Source organism: Ahaetulla prasina, chromosome 8, assembly GCF_028640845.1.
Source record: "Ahaetulla prasina isolate Xishuangbanna chromosome 8, ASM2864084v1, whole genome shotgun sequence".
NCBI lineage: Eukaryota > Metazoa > Chordata > Lepidosauria > Squamata > Colubridae > Ahaetulla > Ahaetulla prasina.
Window position 1 is genome coordinate 44,859,064 of NC_080546.1, and position 14,850 is coordinate 44,873,913.

General features: G+C 38.4%; 1 protein-coding gene across 3 annotated transcripts; it reads right to left on the bottom strand.

The window, feature by feature from the left end:
- Positions 1-5,544: 5,544 nt before the first annotated feature.
- Positions 5,545-13,382, bottom strand: SPRY1 (sprouty RTK signaling antagonist 1). 3 transcript variants are annotated; one of them, XM_058193220.1, is made up of 3 exons: positions 13,195-13,381; positions 11,742-12,552; positions 5,545-8,243 (listed from the first exon to the last, which is right to left on the bottom strand). In XM_058193220.1, exon 3 carries the CDS (start codon positions 8,186-8,188, stop codon positions 7,226-7,228), a length of 963 nt encoding a protein of 320 aa, XP_058049203.1. In that variant the 5' UTR covers positions 8,189-8,243; positions 11,742-12,552; positions 13,195-13,381; the 3' UTR covers positions 5,545-7,225. The 3 variants fall into 3 exon arrangements, with proteins under 3 accessions (XP_058049203.1, XP_058049205.1, XP_058049204.1); XM_058193222.1 differs by lacking the exon at positions 11,742-12,552 and having other exon boundaries at positions 13,195-13,382; XM_058193221.1 differs by lacking the exons at positions 11,742-12,552; positions 13,195-13,381 and adding an exon at positions 11,200-11,662.
- Positions 13,383-14,850: the final 1,468 nt, after the last annotated feature.

Consider the following 14,850-nt stretch of genomic DNA (forward strand, 5'->3'; position numbering starts at 1 on the left):
ACAATCTTCAGATGCATGCAAGAAATAGTGCAAGGGAAATTGTGTTTTGTTTTAAGGAATTGTTTCAAAATGCTTATTATGGGACAGTTCAGAGAACTAATATGCCAAGGTATATTATTTTACTTTTAATGCAGGATGCCATTGTACATAATACTGAAAAGAAAAAAAATGAAATATATATTAGCCATTCAAATTATCAGTGTCATGGTTTTTAAATTTATAGACTAGAAAACTCTGATGTTTGACATATTTATCCAGTTCACTGAATGGCTGCATTCATAAGGCATGCTAAACTTGATTAGCTCTTGTTTTGTAAGTGCAGTGATTGTAATTTCCAAAGTTTGATATATAATTTAATTCCCATAGCTATGCTTCCCTGGTATACCATCATACCTTAATGCCTCTATTCCAGTGTCCTTTGACCCTGTTTTCACTTATAAATATATATAATGAAAATTATGGAATGAAAGTAAATTTTAAAATGTATTTAAAAGTGAGCTAATAAACACACTTTGTTTATGTAAATATATACCATTTGATACATGCCAATAATCATTTTTGCCAGGCTGCCATTCTAAGACTTCCATAGGCAGTACCTGTAGAACAGATTTAAATAAAAACCTCATTTTTGAAAATTGTGATGACCCACTTCCTACATTTCCTACATCTGTCAGATATTTATTAACAAACATGGAGAATCAATGATTGCTGATTTAAAGGAGCAATATAACCACATCTTTGGAACTTCAGCTTTCGACTCAGTTATTGATCAGATTAATAGTAAAGGTGATTCAGTTGGATAATACTGAGCAGAATAATTCTGACAATACCTTAATTCAGGGGTGTCAAACACGTGTTATCATGACATCATCATGTGATGTATCATGACTTTTTCCTCCTTTGCTAAACAGGGTGTGAGCATGGCCAGCATGTGACACATCTGGCCCACGGGCCATAAGTTTGACAGCCCTGCCTTAATTGGTTTTTCAAGTCATCTTGTAGCATGTTTACTTCCTCTAACTTAAGAATTGAATTCTTGATTGGTTGTAGTCAATATATATTACAATCTACTTGTTTTATATAGAAAAGAAAGAATTGTAATATAAAATTACATTGGTATCTTTTGAAAGCAATATGCCTACCAATATAGATATGCTTCATTATCTTCTGTGTCATTTATTCTGAGCCCAGGATCAATTTAAATATTCTTAAATGGTGTATTGGGAATTTTCTAGAGCTAAGTTCTTGTTACCCTTCAGTTTATGATCAACACTCACATCCAACCAGTTTTGTCAGTGCACTGCAGACTCTTAACTGTAGGATACTTAACCTCCCACATTATCAGCATGTAAAACCAGATGTGAACCAGTCTGGCTGTTTAACCAAACCGTAACTAAAAAAATTAAAAAGATATCTTCCAATTGCAACTTTTTCTTTGATTGCCAGATTTAGTTTTCAAAAAACCCAACAAATAATAAAAATCATTGCAATTTTTTTTAAAGCTTGATTTCCCAGGAACCTGAAAACCATGCTTAAACAATGAATTAAAACAGGCTGAACAATGAATTAAAATGGGCTGAATCCAGTGGATTCCTTCTTCTAGAACCTATTTATTTTCAGATAATAGAACCTATTTATTTTCAGATATTTTCAGCATTTTTATATTTGCATGTATTTCAAACTTTAAAACTAAATAGTATGGATGCCATCAATCTTTCTCTTACTTTTGACTTTCAATGAGTCTAAAACCATTTTTAATGTCTTTTAGCACATCCTTCTCATGGTTGTGACAATTTAAACCCAGTAGTATTGCTAAAAGGAAAACAATATCTTGATCATGGGTTTCCAACCTTGGCAACTTTAAGACTTGTGGACTTCAACTCCCAGAGTTCCTCAGCCAAGTGGCTGAGGAATTCTGTGAGTTGAAATCCACAAGTCTTAAAGTTGCCAAGGTTGGAGACCCATGATCTAGATGGTGTAGATGCTGCTGTAAACCACCAGTTGGGAAAAGCTCCTAGCATCAAAACAAAATGCGTATTTTATTTGATTTTTATCCCCACTTTATAAATAACTCAAGATGGTAAACATACTCCTTCCTTCTCCTAGTTTCCATCCGATGGAATATATACACATTCCATCATTCCATGAACTAGATAAATCTTATTTATTTATTTGTCAAAAAGTATAAGGAAACAAGTAACAGTATAGACATAGACATGGACACAAGAAAAAAATTGGCACAAAAAAAAGGATAGCCATAGCCATAAACACATAGAATGATTAATAAATGGGGACAGTAAGATAGGGATGGTAGGCATGCTGGTGCCTTATGCATGCCCCCTTAGGGACCTCTTAAGAAACATGAAAGGTCCACAATAAGACAGTTTATGTAAAAGGTATGGGGATTAGAGAGACTAACAAAAGGATCCGGTAGAGTGTTCCATACATTTACTACTCTATTGCAGAAGTCATATTTCCTACAAGATAAGAGCGATTTACATTGAATTTGAATCTATCCCTTGGGTTATTAAGGTTGAAATTAAAGTACTCATTTACAGATAGAACATTTTGGTAAATAATCTTATGAACTAAGTATGGGGCAGAATGTAGACGGCGTAGTTCAAGGCTATCCAGACCTAAAATTTCAAGCCTGGTGGGATATGGAATTTTATTTTGAGCAGAAAATTTGAGTACTCTTCTAGTAAAATATCTCTGGACCCTCTCTAATGTATTGATGTCTGAAATACAGTGAGGACTCCAGGCAGGTGAGCAGTATTCAAGTATAGGTCTGGCAAAGGTTTTATATGCCCTAGTTTGAAATATAGCGTTACCAGAGAGAAAACTTTGCAAAGTAAGATTGACAACTCTTAATGCCTTTTTTGCAATGATGTTACAGTGATCTCTGGGACTTAGATCTTTTGAAATGAGTACTCCTAGGGTCCTTGACAGTGTGTGGGTCAACTTTTAAATCTTGACTACTTAAAAAAATCTATGTTTGTGACTTGATATGTTTAACTTTGAAGGCACAACTGGAAGCTACAGAAACCTTTTTCTGACAGATAATAGATGACAATTAGTTTTCCTTTAAAATATAACTTCCTTGTATCTCAACCATCTGAAAATTCAACCATATACTTTAGGTATTATAAATCATATTCAATCTGTATTGTCCTCAGCAAGCAGTAATTTCAAGCTAAATGTAGTTAAAATCAAAAGATAAACATGGTACCATATGATTTGTACTTTGGGAGATTACCAGAAAACATATAGACTGTATATCCTTCTCCCACAACCCACCTCCTCCCAACCAAAACAGAATAATAAACCTTATTCTATATTGTCGATAAAACCATTCATCTTCTTTATATGGCCATACATCTCACAAAAAGTAATTTTAGATATGCCCACCTAGTATCCAGAGGTTGGCTGTTTTAAAAAATCTTTGATTTACTGTAATTCCAGGCTACTCAAATTATGGGTTAAGAATCTTTGGGAGGTTAAGAGCAATTTTAGAGGTGAGTAGATTTTTAAAAAAAACCTTGATGGACAGACAAAGCAGAAACACGTTAGAAACTGACTTAGGCTTTGCTTCTCATGCTGTCTATGCAAACATTCAGATTAGTTATGGCAATTCAATGTTTAAAAAGCCTGCAAATAAATGATTAAAAGTACTTGTTTCTTGTCCAACCCTAACAGTCATTATTTTACTTGGGAGAGGGTCACAGAAACTCTTAGAATTTTAAATGGTCATAATGCTAAAATGTTGACAATGTCTATTTTAATCACGTTGAAAGAAATCTACTTCAAATCCAAACTTTAAAATGTACATGAGCTTTTTTATCGTTTAGAAGTTATAGGCTTGTCATTTAGTCTGATATTTAATAGGGAATATGTCACATGTTTACTTTTCCAAGCAAAGTAGACTGTGGTTTTGGAACTGGAAAGGGCATGCCATGTCCCAATACCACTAGCATATAATTTGACACTTTTCCCAACTGTATGGTTACATTACATAGTACATTGCAGATCATTTTAATGTTTCATGTACCTAGCTAGAATCAGTTCTTCTAATCAGTAACTTCTCCCTGAAACAAATCAATACAAAATCAAAACAGACCCATTAATTTATGATGTATAAGACCTTAAGCTAGCCTTAGTATGTTAAGGCTAGTTTAAGGCCAACTTTATGACAGTGAAATTACAGTATTTGAATAAAAAGCTGCATGTATGGCAATTCTATCCATACTCAGAATGATTCCTAGACCAATACTTATGCAATTCTACTACAAGGCCAGTGCTTCTTTGTGCATTTCTAAGGGTAGGAAAAGGATGGGATTTTGTGCTAAATTCTATAAAGCAATAAAAGTAGCAAAGCAACAATTTATAGGAAACATCACTTTTCTCAGATACAACAGAGCAGGGCAATAATTTAAAAAAAATCACTACACATAATCAGAGCACCTAGAACCACAGTCCCTTAGAAAAAAAAGTATTTTCTTCTGGGGAAAAAAAAAGCTACCAGAAAACTGGAAATAAGACCATGTTTATTAAATATTTTGATAAAACCAGGGCACAAAAGTTTGTATGCAAAGATTGGAATATTCTACTATATTCAAAGAAAGTGCAAAGACTAGATAAACCAAAGATTTTGAAGTGGGGTAATTTTTTCTTCACCCCTTCTTCCACAAACAGCAACACATCCAGAGGAGTTCATCATGGATTGATCTTGACTTTGAGTTTGCCTTTGTTAAATTAAAGTGCTAGTGTGAGATATCAAGATAGAGGGAAATCAAATGATAAAATATCAGTACTCAGTAAACTGACTTTTCCTTTCACAAAAGGGAAGGTTTTGATGTTGAGTGATTAACATACAGTGAGTGTTTTTACATAAATGTTTTTAATAATTCAATGAAAAGAAAAACACTGCATGAGCCCATTTTGCTTCTATCACAAGAGCTGAACTTACTCAGATCCTCCACATGAATGAATAGAGCATGATCAACAGTATAGTTATTGACACAAACCAAAAAGAACTATTGTGCAGAAACATATTTCCATGAAAAATGCACAGCAATGAAGGCAGTTTATATAAACATGTCAGGTATCACTAGTCCCAGATGATACAAGTGAATGCTACATCCTTATGCATAGTTGTGGCAAAGGGCTCAGACCATCACTAAGAGAGAAATGACACACTAATTCTTATGAAATCTTCTGTGTAATCATTAGGAAGCTAGAAGAGAACCATAATGAGCCAGTTTAAAAACTAGATTCACCTGAAAGCTTCAAAGCTCACTATAATATTGCCTTTTTGTTTTTTATTTAGAAGTTTTAAAATAAATGTGTTTTATTAAGCTGGTTGAATTATACTACGCATAGTGTAGTTAAATAACACACAGGATTTCTAAATAGGGACAGGCATGCTTGGTTATTTTAGAGAAAGCAAGCACTTTCACTATGGGTAATGTTATTTTTAAAATGCCTTGTAAGGAGCTTAGATGCAAGACAACCAGTGTGAAGAACATCAGCTAACAGGTTCAGTGGTATCAATTCAATTAAATATATTTTATTAATATAGTATGCACCAATAGGTCCACAAGAATCATTTATTCGGAATTCTGGAAACAGAATTAATCTTTTGAGGAAAAACCATGAACATAATTTGAAAAATGAGGTATTTAGAAATTCTCATTTTTCTTTCCCAAACGTTTATTAAGGTTTGGTATCTCATTTTCACACCTTAAAAAAATTATCTTCTCAAAAACAAAAAAGAATGAAAATCAATGTATAGTCTATGAAAACCTCTATAGTTGCACAAATATAGCTTGCGGTGTGTATGTTTTCAAATGAGCAAGATACAACAATGCTGAAAAACACTTCAGAGCAAAAATCTGATTATTTTTTAAAAAATGATTTCACAGTCATGAAAACTTCAGAAAAGAAATAAGTGGCAGTGGTCTTACAGTGAAATCCTATACAAGCCTATTCAGAAGTGAAGTCCCACTGAGTACAGTGGGTCATCTCCAAGGAAAGTGGTAAAGAACTATACAGTCTTTCTTCTAATACTGCTAAGAACAAACAGTTTTACTAACAAATAAAGAACCCAAGACATTTTAATTAATTATTATATTTTCTGCATTATAGTTTAACATACATACTTTCCTTGTATCACCCTTATTTTCATTAAATGTTGATATTTTGTAATATTCAGACAGGAATACATTTTTGGAACAGTTTTTTATAATAAATATCATAAAATAATAGAGATTTACATAATAAATATTCTTTACAATAAAAAAGTTTTAACAGACCTTTGTCTTAAAAATAGTCAGAATTCAACTTTGTGATTTTACATAAAATATACAAAAAGCACCACAATATGTGGCTAAGGCAATAAAGAGAGAGGAGGAAAGTTATTGAGCTGAGGATGAGTTAAACTTTTTAAACCACAGAAATTAGAAATGTTAAGAAATCAAAGGTGGCTTATACAACTTAAATTGTATTACTACCTGTATTATTCAAATATGGAGAAACCAACTTTAGTATCAAAATAAAAGTGACAGATAGGGCTTGTATATATATGTATGTATATATATATATATAGAAAGAGCAAACTATATCTATATCTGAAAACAATAGAAGCTTATGAAGAAACCAGTAATGGGGCAATGAAGGTAAATACGTAAAAACTGGACTGACAAAAATAGTGGACAAGGAACAAGCAAAATGCAAGTGGTTAATTTAAGAAAATGGGGGGGGGGAAGACTTAGGTTTGCTAAATTTCAACCCATATTTCTTTCCTTTCCACTTTGTTTAAGGGAAATAACTGGATTGTGCAGCCTTTTTTAAAAAGAGGATTGGGAAGAGTTGGGAAAAAAAACACTTGAAAGTTATTAAAGTTAGTTAAAAATAGAACAAAACAAAACAGCATCTTTGGAAAGTTGTTTGCAGAATAAAGGACTTCAGAAAAACCCAGTACCCTCATTACTTCTTTCAGGAGTCTATTACTCAGAGTCCTGAGATGACTTGCCAAGATGAAAAAAGACACCAGCACATGAGCCACACTTACCAAAGACCAATGCATTCAGATTTGCCCTTCATTGAGATAAACAACAGAAGTGAGAGAAGATCTTGGGCATGAAAGAAAAAAAGGGGCATGAAGACAGAAAAGTCAGCCACTATCTGAAAGATGGTGTCTGAGGAACTGGATCTTTCCCTCCAGAAATCAGGAAGGCTTGCCTTGACCCCTTGATGGACAACTTTCTAGCTTACAATAAACTGTATTGGAGTTTTTGCATCGGCATCCTGGACGATTCATCCAATCGTAACACCCACGGCACAGTTTTAGGCATCCTTTTGCAGGAGGGTAACAGAGCAGGCAAGGCAAAACCAAAGCCATGGCCCCCATGCACAGGTACCGTGACCAACAATGTGACTGGGAGCATGAGCATGGATTATCCGCATATGAGTCCCCTTCATCATCGTTGGAACAGTGATAGAAGATTCCTTTGACCAGACACATACAGGTGCTATATTCCACCATGCTTTCTGCTGAGCACAAACACTGTCTGTTGCAGGCCAAGCAAGAAGGCAAGGCCCGGGGTGCTGTGCATTCTCCACATTTGCACTTCCCACACTGTTCACATATGAACTTATGTTGAGTAGAATCCTCTTTCAAAGGACTCTTCAGGTCCTCTACAATCAAAGATGATGGTTTGGGTTGCGTCCTGATTGGCCTTTCAAATCTCTGACCCAGGCCTAGCCTTGACGGTGGTGATCTTAATAGAAGGCCCTGCTCTGAAGAAGCACTGCTGTTGCTTCCAGAACTAGCTGCACTTCCAGTACTTGTAGATCTACTCAAAACAGGAACCCTTGAGTTGTGTTGATGTAGCACATGTCCAGGATGGCTGGGTCTGGACTCATAATTATTATTCACATTTATTGGTAAGATTTCATGAGTCCTTTCATGTTTTTCTTGTCTTGGAGCTGTCCGGGGAGCAGACTTTTTCACCACAGATGGACCTTCAGTGTATTCATTGCTGCCCCTGAGAGTCTTGATCTGGTCCAGTGACAAAATGGCAGTTGGCTGAATATCTCTTTCATAGTCCAACCTTTGTCGGTTGTCCAGAAAAAGCTGCTGATGGACAACTAACGAACTGCTGTTTCCATGCTGACCTGTGGACTCCATCGGTAGTGGTCTCTAATTCTGGCATTAACCAGAAACTGGGCATGCATCTGAAATCCTAAAAGAAAGGGAGAAAATTGGAAAGAGGAATAAGTTCCCAGATGTTTTGGGGAAAAGAAATGAAACATTTTACAACGAGCCACAATATTGCCCCAATATCCTAATAGCGACAGATGGGGAATTACCCTGAGTTAGACATACCAAAGTGTATACCAATTTAGATGACAACATGAACAAAATATATTGAAAGTCTTCTTGTGGTTAAAAAACAAGCATTTTGCTTTTTAGTAAATTGTGAAATTTCCTTTTTAAGTATATTATGATAGTATACATATATATTATGGTTTCCATTGCATTTGATCAAAAGTAAATTCTTTACTGCCTCGCATGCTATCGCAATAGTAGTATTATTACTTCTGTTCCGTGCCACCAATTATCAGCAAATTGCAACATAAAACATGCAAAGCCACACCAAGTTTCTATCAGATGGAAGACTGATAGAAGACATTCAAATTCTAAACAAAACGAGATATGAAAATTCTTAATTGGATTTTTGGTAGTCAGTTTTACTTGTCAAAGCTGCATTCTAAGACCATTCCTTATTTTAAACATTGTCAGCATAGCAGTATTTTTAGTTGTAATTCCATGATGCCTCAAGCCAATTTACCAATGGGGAAAGTATGTGAATCATTTCTGGGTAGCGTGCATTTATATAATGTATACACATACATACATTCAATGTCTAGTGCTTGTTAGAGCAAAACACTAGATGTAAACACATCCTGTTACACAACATCTTTCCAAGTAGCCATGCACCTAATGCAGGATGTGAAAGGCGGTAGAGGAAGGAAAAGATTATCAGGAGAAGAGATAGGCAAATAATCCACTACATTTATCAGATCTTTGCAAATGTACGTGCAGTTCTTTGGGTAAATAAGACACTGGAGGGGAGAAAGACCTTATCATGACTTGTCATGAAAAAAGCATACAGTAGACAAGATTTGAATATTAAAAGAAAGGTGAAAGGGAAATTTGAATCCCTATTTGCTTTCTTGAGACCACTGTGACAATAATTAACACAGGTTTTTATGGAAAGTGCTCTATATAGAGACAATAATTTCTGACAATGCCCATTTTGAATGGGATACAGCCCATGATTTGGAAAAATATCCCCATAATTTCTCACCTGAGTTAATAAGTGTAAAATAAATGATAATGTTGCACAGCACTTGACCAATATGGCTAAAATTTCACATAAACTTTCAATGTGCAAAGATTCTTCATCAAACCTCAGTACAAAAAAGCTGAAAGTCAGCTAGTTTACAGCTGAGAAAAAAATTGGAACTAAATATAGCAAGTCACATATTTTGCTTTATAACACAGGCTACATTATTTTTAAATTTTCATTTAAGTTGTATGCATCTTATATACATCATGTTGTGAGCTGCTTTGAAAGGCCAAACAGAAGTCAGAAATTGGGCTACAGCATTTGAAACTGTGGTAGTATAATTATAAACGGAAGCTTACCATTTAGTAATTATACAAATTAAGTAACTGATTTCCAGCAAAAATGCTACCCTACTCTCCACATACTTATGGAAACACATTGTTATACACCCACACACCAACCAAAGGCCAAAAGACAAATATAATCCACAAAGCAACCTTTCCATAAAGTTCTAGAATTTATCAAAAAAAAAAAATGCTACGGGGATAAAAGAGAAGTCTGGAAATTAGATGATTTTTTCTACAGTTGTGGCATTCAAAAATCTTAAGTATTTACAAGAAACAACAAGATGGAATGAAATTGTGTTCCTTCTTTTAAAAGTGGAGTTTATTTGGAAGTAAATTATTTGTACCGGAGTACTTATTTTCTAACACATTTTGGATGCTATAGCTTGATTAAATCTAAACAAAACAGACAACTGATTTTCTATTAAACAATAAGCATACAACTAATACCAAAAATCAGGGTTTTTTATTTATAGTTTTAAGTCTTAATGATTCCAAATCTTAAGGATTGGTTTGTGGGGAAAAGCCTGACATGTTTCTTGATTTAGTTCATTACTAGCCTTCAAAATGGTAGGAAGGTGAACAAGCTCTACAAAAATCTGCTTTGCATGGACTTTAGAGAAACGGAGAAGAGCAGGCTGGTGAGGCACTGGTTGCACTGCCCACATGCAATCTGAGCTCAGAGGCAGCAGTGAATGCAGAGCTGGGATGGATGAAGAAAAAGTTATGAATGAAAACAAGGGATTTTTTTCACCCCCATTTGCAGAGGAGGAGGGGAATCGGCTAAGGTTACTATTACCTCAGGGGGGCGGACTTTCCAATGCTTAAAGCTGCACAGCCTCCCCTACCTTTCAAGGCAAATATGGAAGATTTGTGTGTGCTAGTTTGAGCATGCAGGGATTCCCCCCTCCCTTTTCCCTTCAATGATTTCTAAGAAGGTGGGGGAGGGCAGGGAAGCCTTTTTATCTCTGCCTGAAACACCATTTCCTTCTTGTAGCCTCCATGCCTCTTCAGTGACCCACTAGAATCTCACCCACATTGCAAGGGAAAATCCCTCCACTATTGACTACACATAGTTCATGCACACACAAGACATATTTTTAAGATCTGTGTTCTTAGAGAAAAAAACAGGGTTAGGGATTACTCAGTAAACCATCTGAAGCAAAAACTTGACCCTGCTCTTGGCATAAAATCCATGGAATTAGTATGGATTATTATGACATCCAACTGTCCTCCACACACTTTATATCTGAAAAACTGCATGCAGCAGAGTAGAGCTCTAATTCGTGTGATAAAAAAAAATCCAATCACTTAAAAAAAAATCTCTTTTACCCCTACAGTATGTGGCCAAGACAGTTACACAATTGTATGCTCCCTTCTCTGAACGTATCTCTGCTCTTGAGAATAAACAAGGGAACTCTGACAGGGCTGGGCAGGACACTTTTCAGAAACATATGTGCAAGCATGCAAATAAAACAGTAATAGTAAAAGTAAGACCCAACCTGGTCACTTATTCCGGCCTCATCTTGTCTGGGAAAAACAATCCAAAATGATTTCCTTCCACTGTCACCTGTGCTTATCAAAGGACATCAGAGCAGAGGCTTAAAGACCAGGCATCGGCACCAAACATCTCTAACGGTCCAATAAGGGCATACTTCTACCATACTTCATACCACGGAAGCAGTTGGCAGCAAAGGTCGGCAGGTCTTAACCCTTCGATCCAGCCGCCTCACTTTACAACATGCACGCCTATATGCCTTGTCCGAAGCCACAAGTTCAGAGCCCAGCAAATCTGGGCTGGAAGACAATCGCAGCCGCCTCTTTTTAAGCCAAGGAAATCTACCCAAACGAGCCCTTCCAGCGACCGCAGCGCCACCCTCGGCTCCCCCTCTTCAAACTGGGCCCACAGAAAACTCCTCTGCTGGGAAGGGGAAATGCCAGGGCACCTGCTGAATACTTGAGCGCCACACGTGCAAAAAAAGGCAGCGAGAATCCATTTTGCAAGCCAAGTTAGGACAAGAAAGGGGACGGGCACAAAACTTACGTTTTTGAACGCCAAATCCGCGTGAAGGCACCTCCCTGCTAAGTTAAATCCATAAGGTAGCGTGCGAGGATCCGAGAAGTCTTAAAGCGCAGGAAAACTCATTCCAGAGGGCGAAAACCTTCTCGGCCCCCCCTCCACCCCCAACCTTTGCTCTCCAGCTGTCGTCGGATCCGAGAGGCCAAGTTGGTTTCTCTTCGCCTTCTCTCGACTCGCGCCGAGCGCTCGCAAAATCCTGGTCCTCGAACGAAAGGCAACCCGACTCGTTCGCCCCGCCAAACAGCTCGCCTTCCGGACACCAACATTCAAAGGGGTGTCTGCTTACACTGCGCGCCCCTGCCCTGCAACTCGCTACTCGGGAAATTCTCTCCCAAGAGCAAATCCCAACGAGGTTTCTTCGGTAGTCGGTAGGAGAAGAGGCCGAACTGGTTTTGCAAATTCGAGCTACGGCTTTTCCATCACACGCCGCATCCACAATAGCCCCGGAGAGGGTCGCTCCTAAGCGGCGAACGACTTCGGAGAAGGGGGGGGGGAGAAAAAAAAATCAGCCAGAAAGGAGTAGCCGCCTTTTCGCGAAGCAAGCTTGCTGCGGCACGCTCGGTTCTCCCTCCTGCCTTCCGCCAAGTTGGAGCTTTTTCTTTCTTTCTTTTTTTCCCCCCCCCTTTGGAGGCGCAGATTTTCCCCTCCCAGTCAGGCGCGCGTGTAGCAGATAAGTCCAACCACTTCCTCGACTCCAACCTTCTTTTCACCACATGGTCCTTGGCCCGCAGCTTTCCGCTCCAACCTTAAGCGAGGCAAAGTGCAAGGGAAATGCCTGGGGGAGGGGAGGAAATCCAACATCAATAAAAAATGCAACCAGGAGGCGCAAGACATCCTCGCGGGCATAACAGAAGAGGCAAGAAGCAAAGCTACCATGTGCTTCTTGGCGCAGCTTGGTTGACAGGCTGATTGCACCACCAATTTTACTTGGGGGGGGGGAGAACGAGGGAGTAGTAGTCCTAGTCACTATACCACCTCTTCTCTCACGCGCACACAAACACACACGTACGCACATAGCTGATGTTTGAGTTGAACACCCGTGTAACCCGAAAAGGTACAAAGGTTGCAAAAAGATTTCGCGGAGGGAGGACAAATGGCGAATTGCCCCCCTTTTTTTTTTTGGCATTCGTTAAACACCCCCCACCTCAAGAGTCCCTGTATTTGAAACAGCATAGCTGCTTTACTTATTAAGGGTGGCTTTGTAGATCGTTAAACCATCAAAAACTCACGAATGCCAATACTGGTAAATACTAGTATCAATTTATTTTAAAAGGCCGGCAGCGTTTAAGCAGAAGTTGGTTGCACCCACTTACAGACGCGCGCATTTAGTGACTCTCTCTCGCTCTCGCTCTCACACACACACACAACACCTGAGCTACTTCCGAAAGCCTTGCAAAAACCTCCAGATCATGATTACCGAATGCAAAGGTTAGGAGCCGTTCCCTTAAATTAAATCCCACGGGAACAGAATTAAATCCAAGTCGCCTGCTCGGAGAGACGGCAGTTGCTTGACTTTGCCCGCTGCAGCTATCACTTCGCAGGCTCTTTTGTACGCGAGCGTAGCTGTTTCAGAATGAGCTAAACTCCGCACGGCAGCATTTCAGCAGAGAGCCCCCACCTCAACCCTTCCTCACGCCTTCAGTGATGTCAATCTGTCACTCAGAAAGCGACGAGAAAAACCCGGAGTGGAGTTTCTTCCCCGCAGCTACACTGTTTCATCTTACTCATTCATGTCTCTGAGCTTCCCAGTTATAATGATTGTTTACCAACCTTCATGTTTTCACCTTCACGTCACAAAAAATAATACAAGAAGTGATGTTGCCTTGCCTTGGATTATTTGCAAACACAAGTATTATGTGTAATAATCCGGAACATATTTTTTTTAATACCTCTCTGAGAATATAATCTTTATGACTATTTTTGTAATGCTTGTAATGACTTTGTGTATTCTTAGATATACAAATTGCAGTTGTAATGTTGGAAGAGATGTCCGTCTGGGTTCATTTCCAAGTGGAGAGAAAGACACTGGAAACATGGAGGCTATTTGGAAAGATAGTTTAATGGTGGACAGGACCACATGGTTTGAGGTCCTGGGCAAAAATGAGTGCATGGGAGAGAGGGAGAGAGAGGGAGAGAGAGAGATTTATACCCTCTTGGGCAGTGCCTTGCAGCTTCCATTCTTCTAGGAGAGGGGTGGGTGGTAACTTTCTTCAGTTCCCCCCTTTGGGCCATAAAGTGTGGGTTAAATACTTTTTCTGGCCCAAGATTGGAAATTGATCTGATCAGGGAGACTTGATAGGTGCTTTTAATTTTTCTGATGCAAAGGAGAAGGCACTGATAGAGGCAGCAGAGGAAGGATTCCTTCAGTGGCTCCCAAAAGGAAAGCTTTCAGCCATGAAAGTCTAGCAGCCAGGGGAAAAGTTCTGGAAAGATATTTACAGTATCCAATTTCTATGGCAATTATTTTCAGATGTTAGATATCACTTTCTATGAGCTTACCATCAGGTATCAAGCAAGCACAAGTCCCAAATGCAATCCAGGGGTGAAATGCTCCCGGTTCAGACTGGCCCACCCGATCCGGTAGCGATGACGGCGGGTGGTTCGGAGAACCGGTAGCAAAAATCCTTGGCCCCGCCCCCTGCTTCTGCTGAGCCACGCCATCATCAGAGGTTTATTATTTTTTACTTTTAAAAGCAGTTTTTCTTCAGCCAAAAACATGCCTTTAAAAGTAAAAAAAAAAAAAAGCCTTTGATGATCCCACTGCTCAGCTGAGATCGTCTGAACGCTTGAAACTTTTTTTTAACAAAGAGGTTGTAAGAAAATGGTTTTAAAAGGCTCCTCTGGCGATCCCAGCTGAGTTCCTCATCACCAGAACCTTAAAAAGCATGTTTTCTCTAAGCTCTTCAACCAACGAGCTTGTAGAAAACCTCCTTTTAAAAGGTTCTGGGCTGCGATGAGGCACTTACCTGCTTCCTGCTCCTTTTGGGCTGGCAAAGCCATGCTTTACATCAGTTGCATCAGCTAGCAACTGAATCTGCCTGTTTGTAATCCTCAGTGCCTCCTCAATCTGCCT

Coding starts and splice junctions, on each gene's coding strand:
- SPRY1 (XM_058193222.1), bottom strand. CDS start 8,188: ATGGAGTCCACAGGTCAGCATGGAAACAGCAGTTCGTTAGTTGTCCAT.